Genomic DNA, 22,909 nt, shown 5'->3' on the forward strand with positions numbered 1-22,909 from the left:
GAGACAAGTGAGAAGTGGCTTCTGAGAGCCTGCTTTCTGCTGCTCATGGCATTCGATCAAGGACGAACAGGACGTTACGGGAGCTTGAGCAAAAACATTTCTATCCTAGAAGAAAAATGTGCCTATGGATCATTCACTCTACTCAGAGACAGCACATATTTTGCTCACTAAACTAAAGGGCTTTTTCTGCTCTCACATTCAAGACCAGTGAATGTAGCACCAATGGTGCAGTCAGGCAGCTCTCCCTAAATCCATGCACCAAGCACACGGATTGGACTGCGAGATTGGAGACTACAGTTGTAGAAGAGCAGAGAATTATACATTAAAGCCACCAACACATGAACTGGTCTGGTTTCATAGGAGCATTATTTAATCAAGCATAGAAATACATGATGTTCTTTGGGTGGTGTGTTAACTTACGTTGGATCTGGGAGATTTTTGTAGGAGTGGATCTGGTAAGATACTGCCACACTGGAGGTTACAAGAGGCATGAGGAGCAAGACTGTCCAGCCTTCTCATGCAACACACCTCATCAAGGTATTTGTAAACATGAATCAAACACGGCATGCTTGATTAGCACCTTAGTAACATCACTGAGTTACTCTAGAGGCCTCTAGAAATTGGACTGATAACACATATTGTTGTAATCTTCACTTTCTGTGAGCAAGGGTTGTATCTCTGAAGCAGTTCCTCTTCTTTTCTTCCAGCAGGCCAGAATGAGCCCTGTGAGCACAGCAGTAACTATGCCTCCAATCACAGCTGCTCCAACCAACCAACCCCAGATCTGACGGGCTTGCTCAAGGTAGGGTGTTAAAAACTCCTGGAAAGAATCAAGTGCTAGGAAAAAAACAAACAACAGAAAAAAAAGGTCCTTTTACATGATGCATTTGTACTGTCAGTTTATAGAGGTTGTATAATGGATAATACAGGAAGGCTGACTGAAAACAGAAACTATGTTGGTAGAAATTTGTCTGAAGGTCATAAATAGTTTTAAACAAATCTCTTCAGTCCTTATAGTCTGTTTGTCAATCTTCATATTAAAGGCAGAAAGAGTGCTCTTTATGGTTTTGGCAAAACTGTAAGACTATAACTAAGAAGTCCGATACAGTATGGCCAAAGGTCCTGCTAGCTCAGCATCCTGTTGGCAACAATAACCAAAGCAGAGCACTAGGAAGAGTTTAAGAACAGGTCAAGCCTATTATGATCTTTTCACAAAATACTTACCCAACCTCCAACAATTTGCAGCTCAGGGATTTCCTGATCCAGATGTGGTGTCATTGTATATAATAGTTATTGGAGGATTTTTTTTTCCCCCTTCCATCAGCTTTTCTAGCTGCTTTTAGAACTTCTATCTCAACTTCTTGCAGCAAGGAGATCCTTGCCTTAACTACATGTTGGGTGAAAAAAATAAAATTCCTTTCATTAATTTTGAACCTGCCACCTGCTCGTTTCATTTGATAGCTCCTGTGTGGGGAGAGGCAGTAGACTATTCTCTGGTCACTCACAAGAAATCCTTAAAGAAAGAAAGGGAGCCCTCTTTCTTTGGTGAATCCAGGACAGCGTCTCACTGGTTGCGGTATGAGTGTGTGTGTCTGTGTCTCTGTTTTTCTCACTATGGCTTAATGAGTTATGAAAACCCTGCTGTACAAGGCTCTCACTTTGTGATAGAGGTTGGAAAGTGACCTCTTCCCAATGCACCCAACAACCTGTTGTCTTAAATTTGAGAAATGGGAATACCTGTCCAATGCCAAGGAGGATTTGGAATCCACGTCTCACAATTACTAGCTGTAATTACTAGCTATCAGGGGAAAAAAAACACCTCTCTGGGCAACTTCTCTGGGATCCCCTATGGTGGTTTGGTTTTCAATAGCTTTCATTCTTCTGGACTGATTTAGATGTACTCAACCATATTTAGTGTGCTATACCCCCACAAAGGCTATAATTGTCTTCCTGCCATCCTGCATTTTCCCTAGTGCCTAGAAAAGTAATCCCATATATCTTCTTGGATCATGGTGCTTCTGAGCATATGCTGTTATTTCCACCGTGCTCTGAAAAGATGTTTTTGCTTTGCAACACCATTAAGGTTAAGCTGTCCTTAGCACTTGATGTCTGAATCACTTCCTGAGACGTAATTCCAGTTTAGGCTGAATGTAGTTTGTTTGTCCCTGTAACTGAGCTTCACTTCGGTTGCTATTTCTCTGGTCCTTGTTTTCCAGTTAATCCAACTTTGTATTCTGAGATCGTATTTGCAAGAGTCTGCATGTTCAGCCTTCTGCTTCTGACCTCATTAAACATATAAATGCTATATAACACTAAGAATTACAAAGAAATTAGATTCTTGATGTTTCAGAGTGAACTCCACAAACCTCTGAGTATGAGGCACATTATCTTTTTAATCCTTCATTTCTCATTTGTCAAATGAGGACAGTACCATTCACTGAATCCTTTGTATTGTGAATGTAAATTAATATTTCTGCAGGACTCAGCTGCTATAGCGATCGGCACCAAAGAAAAGTGTTAGAGGAAACATCTTCAGGATAGCATTTTAGAAGTGTGCAATAAATCATACATTAGGCTACACACTGCTTAACTGAGAAAATGAAAATCAAAAGTAAAAAAAGCTGGATATCTTGTTCTTAATGAATGCTGTGTATGCTGTGTAGTGAATGAGGTGGGGGTGTGGGGAAAAAAAGTAGTGTGCAATTAAAGATAACGCATACATGTAGACGCGGAGGGTGAACTATGGCTATATAGACAACTCCAGTGCTGGCATTTCTTAACTTTGTGTGCTTGACTTTGTAACTTCAATGCTTTTTAACTCAACTCTTTTATGTTTGTATTGCAAACATCTAAATTAGAAACAATCTGGCTATTTAAACTGGATTATGTGTATGAGAAAAGAAGATTGATACATAACAGGTACTCTATACTGTTTTAATGTTATGGGAAAAGAGAAATATCATATAGTTGTCTTCCTTGCAGAATTTATCTGGGATATGAGGGTCTTCTAAATGATGTCTTAAATTTGTATTTTGTCCTTGAACCATCTCTCTCTCTCCATCAATATTCATTGGAGGTCTGAGCTATCTTCTTCCCAGTAAAACATAACATGACTTTGAGATGATGAGATGTCACATTTCACGGCAGGCCCTTTCAGAAGGGATTAAGCTATTTTATTATGTCCTGATAATCAGTCAAACATGCTCTTCTCTTGCTTTAAGCCTCAGTTGTACAGCTTCTGTAATTAGCTCAAAGCCAAAAGCCACCTCCTGGCATCTACTGCTTGTTTCTTTTTGCTACACAAAAGGTGTTTGGCATCACTGTCATGAAGTTTCCATGGCAACTCTTGGGTGTCAGAGGCTGGAGCACCCCAGGACAACCTATAATCTGTTAATCTGTGACTCTAACACAACAGTAAACCTATGACTGGACTGGCTGCCCAGCCAAAATCATGCAAACTCACATGTCAGGTATCTCTTACCATAATTCTTGAATCTCTAACTGTGCAAGGCCCAGGAGTGCAGCAACTGTGTTTGCTGATGACTACCTGGGAAAAATGTCAACGGAGTGGTGGTGGGGACGACGACATATAGCTGCCTTATGGGAGACATTAACCAATGCCAATTCCATTACTTCTTTATCAGTGTTTAGAGTCAAATGATAATCCTAGCTGGAAGCTGCCATGAATATCGATTAAAACTGCCCTTTCAATCAATAGGTTCATGACAAAGCAAGAGGAAGTGAGGTTGGGCTGGTGCTTGATATCTACCCTCCTATTAGTGACTAATACCAACAATATCTCCTCATCTTGCTCTTTCTGATAGGAAAATAGCAGTGATTAACCTCAGCCATGGTCTTAGCATTCAACTCTTGATAAACTCTTTCTTCTCAAAGAAAGTGTTAGCTCTACGTAACAGCAACAAATCATTTCTTACTCTTCATACATCAGATCATTCTTTTTTAATGTAATTTAAAAATACCAGGCAGTCCATTTTGTGTGGGTTGCTGAATGTCATCGAGAGGGTAGGAAACCACAACAGTGTAATTTTAAGGTGAAACAATGTGTGTCTCCTATATTTAGGGTAATAATGTGGACTTTCCGTGATGATTGATGAATAAACATGCTATGGCCAGTCTGTTATTGGGCATCCTGAGATTTTCCTTTTGTGATAAAGTCAAACTACATTATTGATATAATGGATTCCAAGGATGAAAAAAAATCCTTACTATTTAAATTTTTTTTGAAAGAATATTTATATATTTTAGATATTCCTTCTATGTAAACTACAGGATGGCAAAGTCTTTCCAGCATTAATTCCACAAATTAAAAATAAAAACTTTGGCTAGCCAAGAACTAAACAAAACAAAATTTTCTATTATTTATCTATTGCCATATGCCCCACTGATATGTTTGCAATCTTGCTATTTCATTTGACATGCTTCTGTATTCATAACACAGATAGCTAATGGACATCAGGTTTTAAAGCAAACCTTGATGCAGCACAAACATACCTTTTTAGATCAAGCTTGCAAATTATTTCTTATCCTTGTGAGCAAGTTCCTTCTATTTAGTTTCTGCCATTTCTTTTTTGTGCGTGCTTCACTGATTGTGTCCCTCTGGATGGTCAAAGGAAATACCAGTGAGACTTCCACAGTCAGAACTAGGAAGATGAGCTGGGAGGTATTCCAGTTGTGGAGTCCCTCTGTCTGTCTTAAGGCAGGATCACTTGTCTTTGCACTGATGGAAAGTTCACAGCTCCCACAAACTTCATCAGAGTCTCCTCATTATAACAGCTTGCAAAGTCTTTTGTAATGTTGTCTTCTGACAACAATGAGAGAAAGTCTGGAGAAGACTGTCAGCCATAGTCCACTATCTTTGGACTGCAAAAGATGCTGTGCAATGGGTGGTAGTGGGTTGTTTATGGTAGAGCTACAATATCTATTGGTGTAAATTCAAGCTGCTCCCTTTCAGTTCTGCCTTCAGCCCTAAGTGGGTAAATCAGGAAACTATGATTCACCCTTCATCATGTGGCTGTCTCTAGAAACAGTGAGAATCAGACCATTTCTGCACAGCTGACAACAGCTTTATAATTCATTTTTCAGCGCTGAAGTTGGTTAGAGTTTTCTCTGCCTGTTACTTCTGTGTAGTAACATTGCTACAGAGTCCTGCCCACTTGCTGGCAATGATGGCACATCAGCAGAGTGGATTACTGGCAAAAATCGATTACTCTGGAGCATTGAGAGGAGATAAATCAAATATTCTTGGGTGTATTTATAGAGCAATACTGTTTGCTTTTTGTTTGACAACCTCACTTAACACTTGCACTTCATAACTGTTCTTTCATAGTTTGCTTATATAAATTTCTCAAAAAAGAGGTCAAATTTGGCTACAGGATACCTGATAGCACCACACTATATGTAACTAGGGTGTTAATAACTCACCAAAAGATAACTTCCTACCCCAAATGGCTTCCAGGAAAAAGAAAAAAACCTAACCCAGTATTTAAAATCCATATTTCTGTTCCTGCATTAAGCATCATTATATAACTGGCAAAATATCTGTTCATACTCTTCTTCCTGAGCAATATATTTTTGCATCCTGTTTTCTTTGGTTGTCTTCTTCTGTTTTAATTAACCTTAATCTACACCTCCTTATCTCTGCCTGAAGAAAATCCAGGGACCAAAATGCTCTCTTCTCATCTTTTCTTTAATTCATAAATGTAAACCACTTTCCAAGGTAGCATTTCTCAAGTATTGTCACCTTTAATTGCTTTCTATTTTCCCAGCATCCACATTTTATTGTGTGTGTCACTATTTTATTGTGGGCTCTTACATACATAAGATCGCCCTTTCACATTATGGCCAACAGTGTGTGCTCCTGAGTTGGGAGACTCAGCAGACTACCTCCATGGTGGTACCGCTTTTGCCACCTGCCACATTTTCTACTCGCCTGATGTGATTTTGCAACAAAATTGCTGAAGAGCCAGAAATAGAAGTGAGCTGCAGTCAGACTCTGGATCTGAGCTCTCCTCCTGCAACACATCCATGAGCAACCTGGCCTTCTACGTTGTAATCACAACGCTCTTATCCCTTGCTTTGCCCTCGGTGTCAAAGATCCTTAGTTATGGTGTCCAAAAATTGCAACTGATGGTTAGATTCCTGGGTTTATAATTGGGTAGCTGCCTGCTTTTCAAAAAAAAATGAGAATCACCTGACTACGCATGTAGTGCTCATCAGATTGTTCCCACTGAGAGAGGGAGATTTTCTGGGGAAAAGTCAAGGCTGTGTCTACGGATTTATCTGTTCCTATTTCTGGAAGAAAAAAAATAAATAGAAAAGACTTAGCCCAGGCCCTGAAACGTAAATGCTTGGAATAGCTCTTGCCATAGAAAATTGTTTTGACAGCTATTGCTAGGTGGTGCCGTTAGTCTTCCAAATCTTTTTTATTGATGCTAACAAATGTTCGTTTCCAGTAAGCCGTGTGGGTTGTGGTAGTTTTACAGTTCACGGTTCTCATGTCAAGGAAAGCTGGGTGTCTGCTCCGGTTTTTGCTCAGATCAGCTCCCTGATAACTAGACTCTGACATGTGTCTTTGATTCCTGAGGGATGGATTTCCAGGCACACTATTTGTGACCACTTCTGCTTCGGGGCTGTCGTACGTATAAAAATAAATGAAGCTGCAATTAAAATAACCACACAAACCACTGATTTGCTTTTCAGTGGAAAGCAGAGCTCCAGGTATCAGCTTTTCCTCTGGAGAACAGCAACAATATAATTTAGCATTAAAGTGCCATTTTGTCATTGGATTCTTTCCAAGTTTTATTTCTTGTAACGAGCCTTATCATGCTCTGTGTAGTCTTGCTTCATCTCTACCAAGTCGCTGGTGCTGTAACTCAGAACCGCTGCCCTTGATGCTTTCCTCCAGCTAGTTCCTTTAAAAGCACACAAGACGTGGCTTGTGTGCTCACCCCTCGCTCTGTCCCCTCCTCTTCCTCTGCCTTTCCTCCTCCTCATCATTTGGAAGACCTGCAGAAATGCTGCCTCTTCTCAACCACCCCGATCTTGACTACTATGATTATTTTTCTTCCTTTGTAACTTTTTCGTATTTGTCTCCTATTTGTCTCCTCCTGTCTATATAATAACTCCTGGCTGCCAGTCACAGATATTTTTTTTTCTTCTCCCTCGAGTACACAGGAGCATTCAGGGTGGATCGGCAGGCTTTCCTGCTTCAGCTCCTCTACTACAAAGTTCCTGTTTATCCCTATGTTCCTCTGAACAGGAATCCAGCATTCCTATCTGGAGAAAAGTCTGGATTTAAACATTAGAGTACTAAGAAAAGTCTGTATCTGCATTTTGAGATTCCAGCCATTTTCTGTTTGTAACAAGTTCTTCCCTTTGGACAAGAAGTAGCTTAAGCTCTCTTCTTCTCAGTGAGATTAACAAGGGGCTGAGCGACATTTGAGGATTATCTGGGCTTTCTAAACAAGGTTGAATTTCACTCTTTGTGTTGATCTTTCCAAATAATTAAGGAACTACTTTCCTTACCTCTGTGTTAAGAACATGGGCAGAATTTAATAAGAATTTCATTTTCTGAGGACCATGTGCTCCCTTGGGAAAAGGGAAGAGACCAGGAGGCAACAGAAGTGAATTGTTAATGATAAATAGTTTACGATTTGCTTCCTTTTGCAGTACCAATTCAAGACATGGTATGTCTGAAAGTCATGGTATTTGGCAGTTTTTTTAGTGATACAATTCTAGGAATAATGTGGTTTTAGGAAACTAGTGGCTTTAATTAAAATGATATATAAATATTTCTGGTCTTGATCAGGAATTAAACTATGGCAACATGAATAAAAAGGCAAAAATACTCCTCATAAGACCAAAATAATAATTTTGAGATTATATTTGAAGCATTTCTTAGATTATTTTCTGCCTGAATATTTGGGGTTGACCAATTTTTTTATGGCATGTTAGGAGAAATATTGTCTTCTGTCTCCGGGTTGTACTAAACCAGCCTGAACAATTATACAGGGGGGGGTGCAGATTCCTTTCATTACACATAAAGTAACCAAAAATGCATTTTCTGGGTGACTGTGAATCAAGCCAGATTTTACTTGAGAAATGAACAAACAAGCTAAATGCATGATTGGACAGTTTCTCAATATGCAGAAACCGTACACCCCCATTAGTAAGCAAACTCTGTCAGAAAAGCAGAGGTGCCCTGGGAACTGATATTGTTTTGATAAAGACAAAAAGCAAGCTATGAGAATGCTAACATTGCGAAATGTCCCTGGTGCTTTTGCTATGTAGTTACACTTTTAGCTCTTAATTGCCTTTTAACTGAATAGCGGTGTTCACAGAAAGTTTTCTGCCTCAAACAAGAAAAGCAAACATACCCAGTAACCTACCTGTTCAGCGGCCAATACTTTGCAAGGATAACCCCATCCCACATCCCAGATAGCTTTTGGCAGTGGTGAACATAAGAGATGTGTCTGATCATTCCAATGGCCCAGTGTTTTAAAGGATTGGGCCAAAACATCTGAGCAATCCTCAGTTCCAGGCAACATTTTTTTAACAGAATTTCACCCTTCCCTTAGACAATAAGGAAACCTGTACTACTCAAGCAAAACTATGAGGTCCACTACGTTAAGCACAAGACCTGATCTACCTGAGGTTCCCCAGCAGCTACAGCCTCAAGGGTCTTTGTCCTCCCTGTGCCTGAGGATGGCCGGGATACCCAAGTCAAAACTACCTCTGAACAGCAATGCAAGTCAAAACCATCACTAAACAGGGCAAAATTCATTTGATTAAGTGAAAGGAGCATTATGAGTGATTCAGTTGCATTCTGTGTGAATAACCATAGGGGAAGCTCAAAGTCAATGGATTACTGTTTTAAGTGCTGCACAGACCTTAAGTTGGCCTTTGGTACCAAAGTGAATTTTACTCTGGATATTTAAGAGATCAGATTACATTTGTAAACCAGAAAGAGAGATTTTTATCTGCCCTCCTTAAACCATGACCAGAAATCAGAAAATCCCACTGGTTCCCATTTGTGTTGCACTGTAACAGCCAAGCTGGGCAAACCGCAGACTCAAAATCCAGCACTTTTTCTCCCCAGTTCTGTCATGAGCTGACCATTTGGGTCGGATTCTGCTCCTAATAGGCTAGGATAGATAGCACTGATGTCAGTGATTGATTTTTGATTGGAACTATTCTTATGGTGTCATGTTAACTCTACATCAGACCAGAAATGTGAAAACAAGCAGGTACAATTTCAGACTACATTCAGGGAGAAATCTAGAATAGAAGGATTTTTTAATATCTTCTCATTTTACAGACATATTCCAGGTTATAGGCAACAAATTTGACATTTACCCAAAATAGTAACATTACCTGGTTCTTGCAGATACTCATAGTCATATCCCAGCTCTCTTGAGGGTTTAAAAAATTCTCCATTTCTGTAAAGGGGGATAAAGGGGACCATGTAATTTTCTCGATTGTGCCCAATGGGTGCGTTGGCTGCTGGGTAAACTTCTAGCATGGGCCTGTGTCTTCTTAACCATCGCTCAAAAATGCTGTAGAAGGAAAAGCATGCCAATTAATGGTGGAGATTGGCAGAAATTTTCTTCTTGAAGATTAAAAAAAAGTGTTGATGCTTTTTTTTTTTTGTGAACCCTGGGGACAGAGTGGGATGCAATGACATGTGTTCATGTGCGTGTAATGCTTTCCAAATCATTTGGGGTTAGCGACTTCAGTACTGCGTTCCTATGCAAGCCTACAAAAAGCAAAGGCCTGCAGCACTGCAGAGAGGCTGAATATGCTTTGAAATTCCATATATGCAATTCACTGTCTAGCTGTGACCTGGCTGCAATTTCTGCTCAGTAATTCAAATGGTTGTGAAGGATAGAGAGAAAAGGATTAAAGACCTCAGTCCCTCCTCCTCACCCTCAGAAATATTTATGGCTGGTTTTGAATGGTCTTGTTGCTCGCTGCTCAGTCCTGTTCCCCTTCCTCTTTTTTCTCTCCACTATTACAAACAGTTTTCACACCTGCATTAAAGTATGGTTACACCATGGTTGGTTTGACATCACCAAGGGTGTGGCGATATCTGAGGAAGAAGTGATAAGCTGTATGAGTCCAAAAACTTGATAAAGCAGGTCAGCTGTGAGGAAAGAGTCTTCCTCCAGCCACAGCTTCTTCGCTGACCTTGGTGTCTGCATAGTTGTTCTACATATTCTCACTCGTCTCTCTCAGCTGCTGTTGTGCAGATTTCCCCCCCCCCCCTTCTTAACTCTGTTCTCCCAGAGGCACTACCACCATCACTGATGGGCTCAGCCTTGGCCAGCGGTGGGTCCATCTTGGAGCCGGCTGGTATTGGCTCTGTCGGACATGGGGGAAGCTTCCAGCAGCTTCTCACAGAAGCCACCTCTGTAGCCCCCGCTACCAAAACTTTACCACATAAACCCAATAGAAGCTGTTACCCACACCTCTGACCTCAGCTGCTCCTTTCCCTTTTTCTCTGCCAAAATTTCTCCCATTAGCTGTCTGTCAGTGCAGGGCTATATGTCTGTTCTTTAACTTGGAGGCAGAAAGCTTAAAGGCTGCACTATGGGAAGAGTTTGTACTGATATTTTCAAGTCAACTGCAGGATGTGTTTGGAAAGCAAAATTAACAACCCTCCAAAACATTCTCAGTTCTCCTCCCTTTGTGTCTGGGCTTTGTCTGCTCAACTCTTCATTTTGTTTCAATCCTCTGATCCTTTCCCCGATCCCCTGCTGTTTACACAGTGACCTTGGCTTGTCAGCAGACACCTAGATGTGCCAGGTTGGAATAGAGAAGGTGGGAAGAAGCTGCAAGGGGAGCAGATGCAAGTATCTTATACGTGAAGAAAGACGAACCCATGCTTTATCAGAAGGTATTGGTAGGAGGAGATTATCAAGCTCAGGGATTGATCACTGAATTCATTTATGAGTTATGAGGGTTGGAAATGCTCTAAAGAGACCTGTAGACTGTACTTTAATTGAGAACTTGGCTCAACAGTTGCTGCTTCTTGACACTGGCTGCTGGCTCAGGACACACACTTTCCCCCCCTCTTGTAATTAATAACCAGCTGTTCAGGGGCTCAAGTAATCTCAGAAACATGGACCCTAAATGCAAGTGCTCGGCAGTATCAGAATCTCTGCAGAGCATCCGGGAATTCTGTCGGTAGAATTTTACCTCCTGTCTTTGGGCAGAAACGTTGAGAAACACTCTGCTTACCCCACCAAATGAAAGCCCTCTCACACTCATTGAAACAGAAGTAGGGCCAAAGCCTTGGTTCTTTTTTTAGGATCAAAAGATTTAATAGATGAAAACATCACTATGTTCATACACCTTGTCAACCATTAACAATGCAGGTATTAATCTTGATTAAAATCTTCATTTGTGGCTCTCGTCTTCAGTTAATTTCATCAGCCCTGTCTAGAAAAACTCTTGTCAGAATAATAATGTTCAGCTGAAGCTTTCAGATGGATAAATTTAAACAATGGTATCGAGGCTTCAGCTGCAGTTATCACAAGAAAGTTTGAACAGAAACTCTGTAATCAGATTAACATCTTTGGAGAACAGCATAGAGAAATTCAGTAATCATTAAAAAAGGCATAGAATATAAAGGAAACCAGGGCATTAGTTTAGCTTGGGGGGGGGGTGGTGTTGGACTCCAATCCTTTGCCTGCCTGGCTTTTACTCCTGTCTTGGGCAAGGCACCCCAACTATCAGTGCCTTGTTTTCCTGGCAGTTGTAGATGGGAGCTGAGACAGCTCTTCTCTGCAGCACAGCACTGTTAGAGGTAGAGAGATACTTTGGTTATGGGGACGTGGTAATATTTTAAGAAGAAGGCAGAGATAGCACTTGGATCAGGTTTTCAAAGTCTGGTGATGATCCATACCCTAACTTTGAATGCTCAGTCTGAGGTACATGTTGGGGTCTGATTTTTAGAAAACGCTGAGCAGCCACATTCTGAAAATCTGAAGGGCTGATGAGCACACAGTTCAGAGCTGGAAGTCATCATTTGCCTGAAATAGCTTCATATGACATGCCCTGAAATGCAGCATCCTCTCTGGATGACTTAAATGTTGCAGTTTCATAAGCAGTTTCAAGAAGAATCCTTAGGCCAGTAATCTTTCAAACAGAATGCAAATGCAAAGCATTTCCATGGAAATGAACATATGTACTTTTGGATTCGTTCATTTGCAATGAGGTTCCCACATTAGATATCAAGCTTTTCTTAGCAGTAGCAGGAGCATTGAATTGTCCGCCCTTGCAGCTGATCTTTCGATTTAGACGCAATCATATGCCTCTAATTACTGATATGACAAGTTGTGCTGATGCACAAGATATGTTGCACAGTTCATTGAGTTGTTTATGAACATGTTACGTTCTCTCCTTTAGCCAGCATAAAATCGTATAATCTTTACTGAAATCTGTTTCATCTAACATATCTGTATGCCACTGTAGAAATGTCAGAAACAGCCGTTAGGGTTTTAAGAGTCACACTTTCTGTTACTGCCTTTAGAATAGCTGGCCCTGTGCATTTATCTTGGCTTTTTTGGGGGGCACTTTGGAAGATTAGGATCATATTCTGCTTGCTAGTAAAGCAATTGGGTGAAGTTGCATTTATTCTTTCCACTTAAAGGCTTGTTCCCAGCTTGTTCAGTAAGATGGGCTCACAATACTCATTTTTCCTTGGCAAGATAATGCACGATGCTCTGTGTTTTCATGAAGATCTTCATGTTTTTCTTCTTTTGCCTGAGAAAACTGACAGATCTAATATATCGGTAGTTTTTTTTTACATTCTCATCTGTTTGTATTTCTCCTTTTAAAAGGGAGGCACTGCCATTTCCCTGCCTTGCTCATATTTTGTAAGCAAAGTTATGAAAGAAGGAACATTTCCCTTGCCTTTCAAGAAAGGTTTCCCAGCTGAGTGGAAAAAAAACCCTCCCAGTTGCATCCAGTTGGGGAGAAAATCAATGGAGAGGGTATGACTTCAGCTGTACCTCTGCTGTGAAGTACAAATAGCTCTTGTTGGGCACCGTAAGCCATTTCGTATCAGAGAGTTACACTTTATGATTCCCCAGCTGAGGCTGTTAACTCCCTTCGTACATTGTTAAGGAAAACTGAAATCCTGAAGTAGCCTGTGGCTTTTGCTATCAGCCAGGCAGTGACATTGGCACAGTCCTCCTATCCTTGGGGACTTGTCTTAACTGAAAAGACTTGGGCCAAAAAAATCCTGTATCTGGAGAAAATAACCACACTGTCTTTTGTTTCAGAGTACTGGGACCACTGAATTACACATTGTAGGATAGTTTTTTCCTCAGATAAGGTGCTTTCTCAATCTCTGGCTACATTTAAGACAGGTAGCATCAAATGTGCTCTCCTTCATGCAGTGCTGTCCTTTCCTGTAGGCAAAGAGATCACATCTGAACAGCTATGATGGATCATCTGACAATTCTTTCATGTGCCTTGGTCTACAGAAATGGTTGCTTTATCCCATAATGGGCATGTGGTTTCCGTGACAGAGAGGAATCAGTACTTCCATCATCAGATGTTGATCCACTTACTGTTGATAGAAGTTCTTTTCTTTGCTTAAAAGCAGTGATGATGTAAGTTATTTCCTTTTAGCACCTTGAAAATATATACTTGTTTTCTCTGCTTTGCTCTGTAGCTGCAAACTGGGAAGTGCTTAGGGCTGCAGAATCAAAACTACATGCAGAGAGAAAAAAACACTGATGCAATTAGCTGGTCCCTTCATGGAGTGACAAAGTTCCTGGTAGAAAAGCCAGTTTGCAGCAGCAGACTTGAACTCCCTAGAATTGTTGGTTATCTTGGTAAACCACTGCTATTATGTTCTCCACGTATGAACCTCTGCATCCTCCCCTGGTCCTGAGAGCCTAACAAAGCAGGACTATGAATTAAATGATATCTGAAGGGCTATTTTATTCCACTTTTCCTCCCTTTCTTGACATAAAGAGACTAAAGGTAACAAAAAGACAGCTAAAGAATCAGAACAGGGCTCTGTGATATCCAATCTCCATATTTCTTTGGGGCAAAAAAAGTACCGGACAGAAGTTTAGTGAGAGAGAAATCTGTCTGACTCCTACAGCAGTCTGGTTGGTTACTTTCTTCCTCAGCACGTAGACAAAGAGGGCAAGCAGATAATTAGTTATTTGTATAGGTAGGAGTGATATTTTTCAGACACGGAGACTTTTTTAGCATTGCAATCCCAGCTAGACTGGCGTCATTTGGGAGATGTTGGCAGTGCTGAAGAGAGCAGATGGGATGTGAGCGTGGTGGGGAAGACAAGGCAGGATAAAGGAAAAAGAAGAGCTAATCAAAAGTCATTGGGAATTTTATTCAGGAAATGGAAATGGGGGGAACCCAAACTGGGATCTAGCAGGAATAAACCATAAATCCTCTAGGGTGACAAATCTTACCTAGAAGGGTAATGGGTAATCAAAACTTAAGAAACAGAAATTTAAAATATGGAAATGAACTAACTGAAATGGAGATCAGTCTCCTGATAGCCCTAATGCCCTTTGTATTTCTTCAGTGGCAAGCAAAAGTGACTTGGAAGAGCCACTTATTTATTTAAAGTCCTTGGACACATTAAAAAAATAATTCTATCTAGATTAGAGCAAAGACAGTTTCTGTCTGGAATGCATCTCCCTTCACTTGAAGAAATCAAAGTGCCCAGATTGCATGTCCCAAATAAGAGGCTAAGGAACCAGAAGGTATAGGAGAATAATCTGAATTTTGAAAAATGCCCTGTCTCACATTTAGCATTCAAAGAGGCTCAGTCTCTCTTTATTGCACTTCCAAAGCAGTAATTATTTTGTAGTGAGTGTATTACTAAAGTAAATATTGAAGGTTTTAGAATTACTAGATTATGATGATGAACAGTCTATACAAAGATTATTTTTGTGGTAAGAAATAGTATTGTAGAATGGGTTGAATTTAGACAAATGTAAGCTAAAATAAGACTCAGTGTTTGTATTTAAACATTGGAAAAACAGATCTAGGGATATGATAAATTCATTATCACATAAACTCTCTGGTTCAGTCAGAAGCCACATGCTTGATGCAGAAATAGCTAAGGGAGGTTATCTTGTCAGAAGGATGGATTCCCCAAAAGTCATAAAGGCAAAGAATATTCATCCTGCATATTAGAGAGATTTTAGAAAGTGTTAGAGGGCCTATTTTACTTTAGAGAAAATAGGCACAGAGTAAAAATGATTTGCCTCAGTTCACACTAGATATGCTGCAGTGGAGTGGAACCCCAACTCTGGGGCCATTTTGTGCCTACCAGACTATGATACCTCTTGGAATCAGGTTATACCATTGCAAAACATGGAGTCTCAATTTTATTTACATTTTTTGCTATATATCTGTATACAGATCTCTCTAACTGTTAATGAGTTTAATACTTGTGTGTACCAGCACTGATAGGTCTAAAGAGCTGGTATGTGGTAAAAAGTCATAAGGACTCCCACCTGGTATGTTGATGCTTTGGTAGTTTAAATTTTCATTCAAGGGAAATATACTTTGCTTTCGCAAAGAGTTTTAGTGTGGTAAGGTGCTTTTACAGAGAAAATTAAAGCCATCTGTAAAAGACATGGATATATCACTTCCATTTAATTGCATATAAATAGACCTGAATATTTTCCTTGTTCTGCTCCATACATACCAGATTATACAAAGTGAAATGAAATAAGCCTTAGTGGAAAATTAATTTGAAAAAAAAAAATCTTGGTTCAAAGAGTGGGGGGAAAAATAAGATTGATTTGAGGATGATTAAAAAAAGGCCACCAATATATATATCTGAATTCATATTATTCTATGAATAATATATGCAATGGGATTATAGTTAATGAAAGGATGAGTCAAGAAATAAATGGGTTTATGTTGCCAGTGGGAAATACCAAGCAGAGTATAAAAGCACTGCTGTATATAGGCTGGATAACTTCATACTGTTCCAGATAGTGTTCTGTGCTCTGAAAAAAATGCTGCTCACAGGAAAGAAATTGTAAAACCTAGAAAAAGTAGAGTAAAACAATGAGAGTAGGCATTTTCTTTATCATTTTGAAAAGCATCTCTCCTAAGAGCTGTCTCCTAACAGTGTGGCTCCACAGTCGTGATCAGAGCTACGCTTGACCAATTGCAGTGTAGGAGGAGAAACCAGACCTTAAATATCTGCTATTAAAGATTTCCTTGTATTGAACTACTGCAGAGACACTGACACGTAGTGTAAACCCAACTGGCCCTTCAGGAAGATTTTCTAGGAGAAGTTTAATTGGGTTTGTTTTACCTTGCAATTAAGGACAGCTGGAGAGAGGGGGAAGAAGAGGGTTCGGTACCTCTATACGAATTCCTCTGCCGCGCAACCGGGGACACGTGTGACACTGCAGGTGTCCCAAGCGGGAGGACTACAGTCCCCTTATGGAGAAGGCTCATGGTCACTCTAGGTCGGTACCACGAGAGAGGACACAGTCCTGCTTTCCTCCTCTCTCCTACCTTCTTGTCCTCACTTTCCTTGTAAGCATTTGCACAACCATGCCATAACCAGGATTAAGGGACTGATTCGGTTTAAAACCAAACATCTCTTTTTTTTTTAATTTGTTCTGGGATAGCTGACGTGAAGTCACAGACCTGATCCAGTGTCAGCAGAAGGGAGGAACACAGGTGAGCACCTCCGGGCAGCACTTAATTGGTGAGCAGGACTGTTTCTTCTTCTTCACCTATGTGCCACGTTAAGCTGACTTAAAGCAACAGTGAAACTGTGCCATTTGTTTCTCAGTAGCCTGATAAATCCGTGCCTCAGCTAAGCCTGCACACAGACAGTATTAAGGGTTCAGCTGCTAGATGGCAACTTTGTAAGCCACTAATAACTTTATTGCATTCAAATCTGAAGCCATGTCACTCGTTGTGCCAGATTTGACAGAGACTTTCATTCCTCATCACAGTTGTGAGACTGAGCCTAGAGCAGGCTGACTATGGCAGAAGGAAGGCAGGCCATCATTGCTTAGAGCTCATTTGTACAATTTATTTCAGTATCATGAGATCTGACATTCTGTAGAAGAAATCTGGCAAGCAACATGTATTTGCATTTGGAAAGAAAGGGAAAAGGAAACAAATTGAGGAAAGCTGAAATGCCAGTCCAAGGACTGTGATTACACAGTAGTCATCACTTTAAAAGTTGGCACTAGTCAGCTGGTATTACAAAGTCACCTCAGGTAATTCCCATCCCAAGTGTTTGGGAGAAACATCAGTGCTTCAGTCCTGGAAGAGCTGCTGATGCTGAGGTTGTAAAGTCAAGGCACTGTACTGTTTGCCAATGTATGCGGTTATATTGCAGTGTCCTTTTTTTTCTTTTTGTTTTAACTTGGCTAAAGACACTACAGGGACTCTAAGGCAGGTTGTAAACAAATAACACTGGTCATAATGCAAGTCTAAAAATTAAGATGCTGCCCTCAGTTATTGTGAGAAACCCATCCAATGCCTCTGAGGCTATGTCTCCCCCGCTGTTGAATCACTGCTGAGGACTGCCCTGGGTTACAGTGCTCGCTCTGTGTCTAGTCCCAGCTGCTGGGGAACATCCAGGCTCACACCATCAATTCCGAGCTGCAGCATGCGGCAAGCATCCTTGGGCACAACGCCTCCTCCAAAAACCCTTGCAGTACCCCTGTCAAGGTACTTCTGTGCCACTCCTTGGACCAGCTACCGGAGAGACCTCTTCGTGCATGTGGGTGTCTGCCTGTGGGTGAGGCAGCTGGGAGATCAGGGCATCCAGGGGAAGTTAATGGGTAGACTGGGTGTCTAAGGCCAGGTACTGGGGAATCTATCTACCTATCTATATGTATGTATATTTTCCTGTAACAGGCTTTCATCCTGGTCAGCCAAAAAGGGCAAGAGGATGAAGTTGTTGGTGCTGCTGGAATTTATGTGAGTGCTGTATTTCTTGAGTTGATCTGTGTAGCTGGTCAAGCACATATGCATATATGCATATACATATATATATAGCTATTGTGCGTATGTGTGCCTATTGGGAATACATGCTCTGCCTCACTACTGGTTGGACCCAAGCACATGGAGCTGTGGTAGCCATACCACCTTTGGGCTTCTATATTTGTCAACTGCTAACACTTTAAACACAGACTTGCACAAAACAGACAAAAAAGGACATTTTAGCCCAGTGGAGTTCTCCCCTCATATAATGTGCTTCTGATTTTTTTTTCTTGGACCATATATTCCCATGTAGATTGATTGTATGTCTCTGAAATATGAATATTCATGTTCAGGAAAGGTCTGGCCTGCTTTATTGTTTCCCTTTACTCTACTTTCTGAACCAAAAGGTTGTTCGTTTTTGTGGACCACGGTCGAATAGACCACCTGCAACACTGAGGGGCAATGTGCAGATGACCTGAAGCCCCTTACTTATCCGGCCAAATTGGTGTTGGTTGCAGGCTGCTGCCTAAAGGACCATTCTCTGGATGAAGCATAAGCATAATAACGTGCATCGTACTGACACCGTCCCACCCATTACAAAGTACCACCGGAGCTGGGGAGCCATGTGGCGCCTGAGGATCTTGGCACTGCTCTGCTTCACCATCCCACTACAAGCATCTGTACTTCCTTCCACCTCCTTTGTTCTCATTTGTGGCACTGCACAAACGCTTCAAGGTTACTGCAGCTGCTGGGGTTATGAGATATTTTTAATATTCCCTCTACCAATGTGATTTAGTGCAGTTTTTCCCCTTATCTTTAAAATGCCCTCCACACCTCTGTAGGATTAAGGGAAGGGAATGGTATGCAGCATTTCCAGCTGAAACTGTTCCTCTTTATGTCAAGCAATTTGAGTATCCATAGCCATTTGGAAAAGGACGCAGTTGGATCTCTCACTGCTGCTTAGCATGCTCATCTGAGTGCAGAGGGCTACACAGCTTCCAGTCGTTGCTCCAATAATCATGTAGTGCTCCAAGTGTTTCTCTTCTAGAATAAAAAAGGCAGCAGCCTCTCAAGCCTCTATTATGAGAAAAAGCTGCTCAGACACCCAAATCCTGCAGAGGATTCAAATAAAATGATCCTGAGCAGAGATCGCTGCTGGTGGTGTAGGACCAAATGCCACTCCTCTCTCAGAGAGAGCTCCTGAATTCCTGCATTCCTGTTCCCCATTTGCTGTGCCGATTTCCTTGAGTCACATTGTGAAATGCCTAACTCTTCCCAGGAAACCCATATAGCTACTTGGGGGTTCAAAACCATTGCATATAAGTCTGGGGCATGGCTCCTGTACCACAAAGCCTAACATGCTGGGCAACCCTGTAACCCACCTTCCCAGTCACAGATATATTCTTGTTTTCTGCCTTCTCAGAAAATTGGGTAGGATGAACCAACAAGTGCTGAGCCCAGCTTACGTTTGATAGATTGCTGATGGATTACAACATAAAGAGCTTTATTCCTACTGGAGAAGGAGATAATGGATAAGCTGAGCATGAGACATTGCTCACGGCACTAAAGGCAGGAGCTGAGTGTTGGAAATAATGTAGGAATCTGTGCAGAGGAACGTCAGTATTCTCTAGTGTAGTACTAGGTAGTACCTCATCGTAACACAGTTATTGACAAAGCGAGCTAATGCTGGCAGAAACCTATTCTGCACCTCTGCTGGAAAGAAATGATGAGTTTAGGTGTGGCTTAGCTGGGCTGAGATTCGGTCAGACATCTCATCTAAACTCTATCACTTTTCTTAGTCAAGCCAGCCTCTGTTTTACACCAATGAAAGTCAGCAATGACTCTTCCTAGGTGCAGGAGAGAAATTCTTGTTCCTTAAAATAGCTGTCATCATGTGTGTTGTTTCACCTCTTGCTGTCAAACCAGGGCAATGTTTGGCTAGAAATACTTGTTTCTAATTCAGATTTATGTCTCCAATGCTGTCCAACACTGCAAAAGCCAAGATAGAGATGAGACATGATAGTGTGTCCTGTGTGCTTCATAAATAAGGAAATACAAATGCAACCGTGTATTGCATGGAAAAAAAAGTTAACATTTGCTGGAGTGTATATCCTGTGTTAACTGTCTTAGGTTCATCTTTGCCATGGTTTGCAGCTAACAGAAAACCTTGACTTGTAGTAAGAGATAGTACAAATGCCAGCTGCTCCAAAGTTTAATAACTAGTTTCCCCTGAAGAGAAAGATAACAAGCAGATTAAAATGGACTGCTATGGAGGTAGCTGGACTGACTCTATGTAACCCACTCCTGTGCTCTGTAATTCAATTCTTTTGAGACTGAGAGATTGTCATTATTGAGGTTCACAAGGGCATGTAATATATAAATCACATCTACCGTAGCAAAGTGATAATTTCTTTTGATGAATAGAAGGTAGCTACACGTGGGTGAGAACAGTACCGTGTTTTCCTGTGATTTTTTACAATTTGAACAATTACATCAGCTATTACTGCAGAAGTGCTGCAGGAAGGAAATTCAACACTATGCTAGCAGTCTGCATCAGACCTTGTCTTGATCATTGTGTCACAGAGAGAGATTTCTCCTCCTTCAGCATCAGGAGAATAGGTGAAGACTAACCATGTGGCTCTTGCCAAGTTTCAGGGCAAAGTAACCTTTCCTTTCAAAAAACACTAATTGCTTGCATAATATGTAGTATACAAAGTGATCCATTCTGTAACTGCGTTGGCTGAACTAAAATCTTGCAGTAAGAGTGATAGGAAACATGCACTTTAAATTGGACTGTTTGAACTGAACCTCCTATATTATTGATTTTTAAGAGCAGAATGGGTCATTACAAACATCTAGCCTGAATAATGACATGGCAGATGAGACTGCCAACTGCTATATTTCACATATAATCCAGAAGATGTCTGTTTAACCTTTCTCTTGCTGTTCCCCTAAAGCAAGGTGGATCAGCAGCACGATAGGTTTTAAGTATGCTTAATCGATAAAAAGAACATTTATCTCCAGAGCCTGTTCCTTGTCCTTATTTCTCTCTGTCTCTGATGCTGTATGGTCTATCTGTGGATTGCCAGAGGACTTCTTGAAGAGTGTGGGTTACTTTAGAGGCAGATGCAACCTCAAGTGTACTGTATAGACTCAGCTCCTGTCTGTCCAATGGGCAAAGCAGGGAGGTCTCCTGGAGGAGGGTTGCTCTAAACCTATATACCTTCACTTTTGCTTCTGGCCACCACTCTAACCATGGTACAGGTTAGATGGACCTGTGGTGTGACCCTCCAGGGCTGTTCTTGCATCCCTTTGGGTGCTTTGCAATTGCAGTAGCAGGAACTGCCCAAGCTTACTGAAATACCTGTTAGAGTCCATCTCCAGTATCTTGGTGTACAATTTGCCTTTCAGCCCCAGACACAGGGATATCAAAGGAGAGATACTGGGGAGCTGTGTTTCTCAGCAACACCCCAACCTTCCCACTTACACTCTGTTTTCCATAGATATATTTATGTGGTATTTTGCAGTAGATGTGAACTCACTCTACCCACATACTGAGCCCACTTTGAGTGAGTCAGCTCCATCAAACAAGCTGAGTAGCTCTGGTTAACATGCTACTAAGCCTGAGAGGTTAAGAGGGGAAAGTTAGCAGCTCCAGTTCAGTGCCAGTTGAGGACCTGTGGTAACAGAGGGAGTGAGTGTCCTCCTGCATGTTTGTAGACATCCCCAAGGGGAAACAAAGTTAAGACAAATCCTTCCCTGCTTTCATTTCTAAAAATTTCCATGCTCGAGTTTCCCACCCCTTCAGTACTGATTTGCTCTGTATCTCGTACTTGTTGTAGGAGTTTTTGTGTGCCAATAAAGCTGGCGACCAAAGTCGTTCCTGGCTCACCCGCATATGAAACGCTCTGCTGGAGAGCAGTTTCCTTCCTCTGATATCCCTCCTGGTAAAACAAAGCTGGTTTCTGTGACACGGTGACATCCAGCACAGCAGCTGCTGGTAACGAGGTGATTTTGTTAAGGATCAGAGAGGGATGAGAGCTGAGCTACCTTGCTGCCATGTGGCAGAGCCTTCTGGGGGGACGTAGCTGTGCATGCTGATCAGGACCCTCTTCCCAGAAGGAGCCACGTAATATACATGAGGCAGGTAGAAGAGGCAGCTGCCAGCCAGGATGCATTGCAAAAATGTAATTAATTGCCCCAAGGGCTTTGGAGGTAGGGAGATAATTTTCCCAGGCTCAGTCTTATTACACACACAAGTAAGGGGTCATACACCTTGAGCGTTACATGTGTTCTGGGTGTTTGTATTAGAGTAATTTCTGAACTTGAGTTTAGACAAGCCGTCTGTGCTAGGTATTGTGCAGAGATAAAAAGAAGTATTTTGAGTGGACTTATCCAATCAAAAAAGATTAAAAGGTGCCTCATCAGAGACGTTTGCATCTGAACCGGTCGCTAGTCAGTAACTCTTTGACTGTAGTCTTACTGACTATAAGTGGGGCTCAAAAGGAGATATCTGCATTGTAGCTCAAGAAGAATACAGCTTAGCCAATGCTGAAGGTGTGTTTCCTTAGTGTGTTTCCTTCACTCACCCAGGTGCCAGGGGACAAGGGAGCTCTCTGGGACAGGAGGGCCAAGGTATTCTCCTACACAGTGCTCCTCACTACCCATAGCCCTACAGATCAAATGGTTTACGGGGGCTTCTTTGGATATTGTGCTACCACTCCACAATGATCACCTTTAAGTGCTTCTCCAGCTGTCCTTGGCTTCCTGCTGCTTTCCCTGTCTGCTTCTGAAGTGTTGTGGTTTTTTCCCTCTTTATCCTTCTTGCATGCATTCAGCATGTGCATACAGTGCCACTGAACCCATACAGCCCCCACCGATACCCTTCCACCACTCCCATCTCTGCCACACCATGAACATGGTTCTTTGT

The 22,909-nt window shown here is 41.4% G+C and overlaps 1 protein-coding gene across 1 annotated transcript in view; it reads right to left on the reverse strand.

The window, feature by feature from the left end:
- Positions 1 to 352: 352 nt before the first annotated feature.
- TYR (tyrosinase) overlaps positions 353 to 22,909 on the reverse strand; it is a 50,504-nt gene continuing 27,947 nt past the window's right edge. Inside the window, exons 4-5 of the mRNA XM_010578250.1 lie at positions 9,394 to 9,575; positions 353 to 837 (exon numbers count right to left, since the gene is read on the reverse strand). Of these exons, the coding sequence (XP_010576552.1) occupies positions 614 to 837; positions 9,394 to 9,575 (406 nt within the window). The 3' untranslated portion in view covers positions 353 to 613. The remainder of the gene's footprint in view (positions 838 to 9,393; positions 9,576 to 22,909) is intronic.

This window comes from Haliaeetus leucocephalus, unplaced genomic scaffold (assembly GCF_000737465.1).
Source record: "Haliaeetus leucocephalus isolate CR32 unplaced genomic scaffold, Haliaeetus_leucocephalus-4.0 Scaffold616, whole genome shotgun sequence".
NCBI lineage: Eukaryota > Metazoa > Chordata > Aves > Accipitriformes > Accipitridae > Haliaeetus > Haliaeetus leucocephalus.